Source organism: Rhineura floridana, chromosome 1, assembly GCF_030035675.1.
Source record: "Rhineura floridana isolate rRhiFlo1 chromosome 1, rRhiFlo1.hap2, whole genome shotgun sequence".
Taxonomy (NCBI): Eukaryota; Metazoa; Chordata; class Lepidosauria; order Squamata; family Rhineuridae; genus Rhineura; species Rhineura floridana.
In genome coordinates, this window is record NC_084480.1 from 143,938,276 (window position 1) to 143,946,177 (window position 7,902).

Genomic DNA, 7,902 nt, shown 5'->3' on the forward strand with positions numbered 1-7,902 from the left:
CAACAGAAGAGATGACAGCTGATGCTTTGACCAAACCGTTGGGCAGTCTGACACCAGAAGCTACGAGGCAAGATGCACCTTGTAGAATGAACCAAGTTCTCGTTGAGAAGGGGTGTTGGTATACTCCACGGTTGCGAAATCTGAGACAGGAGGTGAGACGACTAGAACGCCGGTGGCGGAAATCCCGTTCCGAAGATGTCCGGACACAGGTTAGAGCAGCAGTAACTGCCTACCAAGTGGCAATAAAGGCAGAAAAGAAGAGGTTCTTTGCTGCCTCTATTGCGTCCGCAGAGTGCTGTCCCAGGAGGTTGTTCCAAGTGGTCCGAAGCCTGGTCGGTCCAGTTGCTCAGGAACCCTTGGAACAGTCTAAGGCCTCCTGTGACAAATTAGCAAAGCACTTTGCCGACAAAATCGAACATTTACGGAGCTCAATTCCGTACGCCGTGGATACAGTAAATGAAACAGAGTTGGCCAGTTGCAATCCGGTCAAATGGGATCGGTTTCGACCTCTTCCTTCTGAGGATGTGGACAAGGTGCTCTCGACTGTGAAGCCTACCACCTGTCTAACTGATCCTTGCCCATCGTGGCTCCTTGTGAGCTGCAAAGAGAAATTGGGCGAGGGGATTAAGGCGGTGGTCAATGCATCCTTGGAGGAGGGTGTAATGCCATTAGCACTCAAGGAGGCAATTGTCAAGCCCATCTTAAAGAAGTCCTCCTTGGATCCCCAAGTTTTGAATAACTTTCGCCCAATTTCGAATCTACCATTCCTGGGCAAGATCATTGAGCGAGTGGTGGCTAATCAGTTGTCGACACACTTGGATGAAACGGATTATTTAGATCCATACCAATCGGGTTTCAGGACTGGACATGGAACTGAAACAGCATTGGTCGCTCTGGTGGATGATATGAGGAGGGCATTAGATAGGGGAGAATTCACCTTTCTTGTCCTCCTCGATCTCTCAGCGGCTTTTGATACTGTCGACCACAGTATCCTTTTACATCGCCTGGAGGAATCGGGAATAGGAGGCACTGTACTACGGTGGTTCCATTCCTTTCTTTCCGACAGGCATCAACAGGTAGCATTGGGGGAGGAGGTTTCAGATCCTTGGCCTCTCAATTGTGGTGTGCCACAGGGCTCTATCCTCTCTCCCATGCTATTTAATATCTATATGAAGCCACTGGGGACAATCATCAGGAGATTTGGGCTGCAGTGTCACCAATATGCGGATGACACTCAGCTCTATCTCTCGTTTAAATCTTCACCAGAGTCTGCTGTGGAGACCATGTCCAAGTGCCTGGAATCCGTGAGTGGATGGATGGGAAGGAACAGGCTGAAGTTGAATCCTGATAAGACTGAGGTGCTACTCGTGGGAGACAAGGGAAGGCTGGGATATGTTGACCTGGTGTTTGACGGGGTGAAATTGCCCCTGAAGGACCAGGTCCGCAGCCTTGGGGTTGTTCTTGATTCCAAGCTGTCCATGGAGGCTCAGATTTCGGCAGTGAGCCGGGCAGCTTGGTATCAATTACACCTCATTCGTAGACTGCAGCCCTACCTTCCTGCTCATCAGCTCCCACTGGTGGTACATGCCCTGGTCACCTCTCGGTTGGATTACTGTAATGCGCTCTACGTGGGGTTACCCTTCAAAACGGTCTGGAAATTACAACTTATACAAAATGCTGCGGCTCGACTACTTACAAACTGTCACCGCCGGGAACACATCACCCCAGTGTTGTTCGACCTACACTGGCTTCCAGTTATTTTCCGGGCCCAATTCAAGGTGTTGGTATTAACCTTTAAATCCCTATACGGTCTCGGCCCAGTTTACCTGATGGAGCGCCTCCAGCGCCACCAACCATGCCGCCCAACAAGATCAGCCACGCAGGACCTTCTCTCAATCCCGCCAACTAAAACAGCTAGGTTGGCGGGGACAAGAGAGAGGGCATTTTCAGTGGCGGCCCCCACTCTCTGGAACTCCCTCCCGTATGACCTTCAGCATGCCCCTTCCCTGAATGTATTCCGCCAAGCTTTGAAGACCTGGCTCTTCAGACAGGCCTTTGGGACTTACGGGGAGGGTTAAATTTTTACGACGAATAGCCTACTACTCTGTACTGGAATTGTTTTATTGTTTTATTGTTATATTGTATTTTATGATGTATTTTATTATGATGTAATGTATTGTTGTTAAATTGTACGTCACCTAGAGTGGCCATTGGCCAGATAGGCGACCCACAAATTAAATTATTATTATTATTATATGTGGTTCAACTCCAATTTGTGGGTTGAGGCTTCACGGGGTTAAAAAGGGTAGCTACAGAGGAGACCTTGGTTGCTAGGCTACACCTGTCCTTTGATCTCCTGCTGTCTCTTCCTTTCTGCTAGACTGATATGCAGAGGATGTTGATCCCAGTTCCTTCCCTCCTTCCCAGTCTTCTTCTTTCTCTCGAGAGGGGAGCAGACATATTCCTTTGTCTCTCCCTCTCCTCCAAGCATGAGGGCAAGCACTGGGCTCAGTGTTTGCTTCTCCAACTTAGCTAGTTAGCTAGATATAGGACTCTTTCCTATCAAGCATGTACTTCCAGAATAAAGTAGTTATTTCTTATTTTAAACCTTAAAGTCTCTGTCTGACTAATTTGCAGGGAAGATGTAATCTTTAGCAAGGATTCAAACACACGCACATAAGCTTGCTCAGAACTCTTCGTTCCCAGCATCGCGACTCTCCGACATGCTAAACATTTGAAACATAAGTGTGTACTTTCAAAACTGCTTTGAGAAAGAGGGGAGGAGGTGACTTGATGACTGATGAAAGTACTGGCGAGTCAATGATGTGCATAGCCCTGTAGCAAGAAGGCAGTCTGTGTCGCTTCAGTAGTGATATAAATGCCAGCCAATATGCATTGAGCAAATCCAGCTTCTGCTGAACACCACAAGAGACTTCCCATGAGCTTGATCTGGGGAAAAGATTGTACAGCTGTTCAAAATGCAATAAGTGCATTTCCATAGTGGGCTTATCATAGGTATTAAGTTGATAAAAGAGACGGAAGACATGGGAGTGCATATTTCAAGGTTACTCTTGATTTGTTCATCAAGAGGAAAGTAGCATTATGCCAGCATTGTTCCAATGCAAATAGTACTAAATAATGAGAATTTATAGGTTACAAATGGGAACTCCTATTTGAACCTCCATATATGACATTGCGATAAGACTCCAGATTCTACTCTATCTTTAATATATGTCTGTATCAAAAACAAAATCTGAAAAGCTTTTAGACCAGAGGAAGACATTTTTAATATCCAGAGCTGAAGAAAAGACAGCTGTTTTCATGTCTTAATTTGTGTTCGGATTCACTCATGTCCCAGAATATGTAATTTACAGAAGACAGTGCTTCTATAAGCATGTATTACATTATGTGCCTTTCTTTCACAACTGATCAGCTACAGAAACCTGTGCTACTGGGATTGGGGAGTAGCATTTTTAGATCAGAGAGGATGACTTCCAGTTAGGGTTGATCAGTAAAGTAATTCATGTCACCTTTAAAAAATGCATCCACTGTGATCCGAATCACATATATTCAGAAGTATGTTTCATTGAACTCACTGCCTCTGTGTTTATGGTTTCAGTCTCAAGGACATCCCTAGCACTTGGTCCCCTCTCTAGCAAATGCCCTCCCAAATCACTTAAGAACTTTTTTTTTTTACCCAGAGTGTTCTCAGCAAATGTCACTACAACACAAGCTTTGGAAAACCTGTAGAACAAGAAGTACAGGAAATGTACACTGTAAAAGTGAACACTACTTCCTTTTAAAAATGGTGCCTAGGACCTTTCTGTCATTGAGTCAGTGTGTTTTACAAAGAAAATAGGTTTACCTTTACAATAATGTATATGCCCTCATATATCCAATAAGGACACTGAATAATTTAAGGGTAATTTTTCAACACTGTACAGAAGCAAACTTGGGTGTACATTCAATAGAAAGCTTCAGCCAGTCATGGCTTCTGGGCTAGTTAGTGTGGCTGGGTATGAAAGTGCTCCTGCACCTTTAGAAGAGGGGATTTCAGGTGCACAATAGCTTGTCATGCAAGCTATGCCTACTGAAATTCCCTCTTCTTCACAACTATTAAAATGCAGGTGTTTGTTTCCACTTTTGCCTCTGGCCATGCTATCACTAGTGTACCTATCGGATACCTTGCTGCATTGGTTTTTGCAGTCATGCATAAGTTGTGTGCATGATTAGAACATCATAGGTGCACACCTAAAAATGTAATGTGTAACATGGGCCTGAATCAGCCCATTATGGGAACTTTTAAGAAGTGATAGCACAAGACTCCAGCTTGTGCTACTGGTGATGAGCTGCTATGGAAGAAAAGAGCGGGGGGACTAATTTATTTTGTGGTAGAAATATTTTGTCTACATAAACACGCATGCACACACACAATCACCACCATGTTTCCTATGGCTCCAAGAGACATGCAGTAGAATCATACTCAGAAATTATTTCCATTGAGCTCAGTTTGGTTTAGGAGTGCGTTGTAAGAAGTGTAAAGTTATAAGCATGATCGCTTCAAATTTTTCTAAAGTAGACATAGTCATCACTTATCTTCCGTTTGCATCAGCAAATACAGAAAACAATCCAGTTTTCATGTTTGCAAAATTAGTTTTGTTTCTGGCCAGATTAGAAACCCTGATCCAGAAAACAAGCAAGTGGCACTTGTTTTCAAACAGTGTGTATAACAGAGAAGCAAGATTGTATGTTCTCCTGACATATCAATTGTATATCCATAGTGCATGAAAGAGATCAGGAGATTACCTAATGCAAACTCCTTGCTCCCATAAGCTGCACTATCAATCACTTCCTTTATCAGTCTCATATAGATTCACAATACAACTATGTTGGATACCGTTTTTTTAAAGAGTTTAGTTTCTGTTCCACATGAACAGTTATTTCATCTTAACTTGTGCAGTTTAAAACTTTAACACTCCAACTCAGGTTTGGGGAACCTTTGGCTCTCCAGATTTTGCTGAACTACAACTCCCATCATCCCTGGCCATTGAGTCATGCTAGTTGGGGCTGATGGGAATTGTAGTTCAGCAACATCTGGAGGGCCAAAGGTTCCCCACACCCGCTCTAGCTCCCATATTATTCACACTGAGAACTTGTTCACGCTTAATATGTACATCATATGGTTACTCAGTACTTGGTGAAAGGGCCAACCCTACAAGATCAGAGGATAACTCTCAACTCACAGGGGTGCAATTGGAGGACGTACATAGGCATCTCAGACACACTCTGCCAAACATAATGGCAGGCATTTTGCTCATTATAAACAAAACCATTTATATTCTTTGAAAGTGCTCTGACTGCTGCACATACAGGCGTTGTTCCAGCCTTCAAATGATCATGTGGAGGCTGTGAGCATGAGAAGTAAGAGAGCACACGTGTGTGATCCTGGTTCCACATCCACCCATTTTTCAAAAAAAATGCTGAAGGCTCCAATAGTGCTGCTGGGCTTGATGACATTACACATGCACATTATTTCCAAGCAGACATAAAACTTTCCACGGAAACATCTTGTAATAAAACAGACATTTCCCCAAAGCTTCCTACATCCCCTGTCTGCAGACACAAATCGCTTCAAAACACTGACCAGGCGATTTAGGTCCCAGGTAACTGCTACAGAAAATTCAGATTCTTGCTGTGCAATCCTTTTTGTGTATGTTGGGAAGTAAGTCCTGTTGAGTTCAGTGGAAGCTCCCTCTCAGGTATGCGGGGTTAGGATTGCAATCTTAAACACGCGCAGCCACAAACCAGAATACAGTAGGAATGACTAGAAAGCGTTTACATTTATCAGGACTTGCATCACCAGCTCTCGCTCTCAGTTTGATAAGAGATGGGGGTGGAGCCAGAGAAAAAGACAGTTTAGACGCACTCGAGTGACTTAGGAGTGGCCTCGTTGTCGCTGATGCCGAAGGTAAACATGTATCTGAGGTCCTGGTCACTGCAAGTGTAGGAGCCACCCTTAAGGAACTTTAGACTTCCTAAGTGAAGAGTGGTGTATAAGTTAAACGGGGCTCACTTTGCGCTGTACCTCGGCTCTGGCTGTTTTCATGTCCGCGTAAAGAGCTGAGAGAGCGCCTGGGCACATGCAGAGTGCATTTCCTTTACCCACTGAAAAAGTAGAATGCATAGAATAGGGGTGGAAAACAAGGGCTACCCGCTCAGATGTTTCCAGATAGACTTGAGCCGCGACAGCTCGCTCTGTCTGGAAATTAGCTAACGGCATCGCTCGCTCTCCCGTCACAACATCCCTCCGTTGCCTGAAAAGCGGACCTGTCTCCTTGCCCGAATGAAGGGAACGTCGAACCAAACAGAGCGCGCCCCATTCATCATTTGTGAGTGGTGGGTGGGAGAGACCGTTTGGCTATCTAGCTATGCGTTCTCTTCCAAAGCCGTGAAGCTCTCGGTCCCCCTGAAAAGACCCACACCGAGGGGAAGGGGGCAACACGCGAGGCGGGCACGGGGATGGAAGCGACACCTTACAACAAATCCCCCATCTCCCCCCCCCATCCGTTGCAACGAACGCTTTCGTTTTCTCCATTGCCATTTCCGAGGCTTCTCTCTCTTTTCCCCTCCCACCTTGCCGTTTCAGAGACAAAAGGCCCTCTGTCGAGATCGGGCTTACATGAGGACCGCGAGGGCTCTGCTGCTCCCAGCGGAGATGCACGTTGCTTCCCATCCTGTAGAGCCGGCTCGTGTGCTTCCTTCTGGCTTCACGAACAAAACAACTCTTTGCTTTTCACAGGGGAGGCTTTGATGGGCACCTAAATTCCATGCTCGTCGTTAAGCCCTGCCCCCTTCGAAAGTCGTTGAGAGAAAGAGAGAGATCTGACTCATTCATATTCTCATTCGTAGCAACCAGGATGCCAGCTGAGTCTATTTTCCAGACTAAAATATAGAGTTTTACTGGTCTACGAAAAGCACCCCTCTCCCCCGCCACGTTTTCGAATCCTTACTTTACTTTCCCCAGTCGACATCTGGAAGCCTAGGAGCCCTTTTCAAGTGTAAAAGCATTTTACAGAATGTGATCTTTACAACGACCCTGCAAGGGAGGTTGTCATTATTCGTATCCGATATCAGAAAGGGGGGAGGGGATGGTTAGGCCATAGCAGAATAAAACCCAGCATTTCCTGGGAGGGTTCAGTCTCTTAGCAATTTCACCATGCCAGTAATGTATTAATAATGGAGGATCACAGAACCTAAAAGTGTGAGCTGGGAAATCCCATGTTCAAATGTCATCTCAGTTTCAAGACCTGTTAGGCAAGTGTCTCCCAACCTCACATAGCGTATGGGAGAATAATACTGACCTACCTTTTAAGATTGTTGTAAGGATTCCTGAGCCAATGTTATACAAGGAATTTAAATGGTCAAAAAGCACCATAGAAATATTCAGTATTATAAAGTATATAATAATTACTTATAATCATGTAACAAGTGGAACCTGCAACAACATATTGTAGCATGGTGTACTCCTGTTCAGGATTCAAGCCACCCCAGTTTTAGGATACTTCATTTCATCTAACACCGCCCCCACCCCTTTTGCATTCTCCCAACCATCTGTTAGCACTCCACACCCACTGAGCATATTCAGTGCTCACTGAGCTGTTTTGGGGGGGGATTTTCCCCCTAAAGATTTTTATTGTACTTCTACATATCTTTGGATTTACTCAGGCCTGCTGATGCCTCCTCCTTGTGCATGGAAGGTGTCATTTTGGCTACATAAGGATGTGCATGCTCAGAGAATTAAATTCACTATTAGCAGATGTTTGAGAACCCCTGACAGAATCTCACCTGCATGCTGTAGGCAGGGGTTGCCAACCTTTGGGGGCCCATTTTGGCCCATTTGGA

General features: G+C 45.1%; 1 protein-coding gene across 4 annotated transcripts in view; it reads right to left on the bottom strand.

Moving 5' to 3' along the window:
• GNE (glucosamine (UDP-N-acetyl)-2-epimerase/N-acetylmannosamine kinase) overlaps nt 1-6,786 on the bottom strand; it is a 67,819-nt gene extending 61,033 nt beyond the window's left edge. For 3 of the 4 annotated variants that reach the window (XM_061634827.1, XM_061634816.1, XM_061634865.1), the window contains exon 1: nt 6,680-6,786. In XM_061634827.1, the coding sequence (XP_061490811.1) occupies nt 6,680-6,733 (54 nt within the window). In that variant the 5' untranslated portion in view covers nt 6,734-6,786. Of the gene's footprint in view, nt 1-5,644; nt 5,826-6,679 lie in introns of those variants that run through there. The other variant, XM_061634835.1, reaches the window with a different exon arrangement.
• Nucleotides 6,787-7,902: the final 1,116 nt, after the last annotated feature.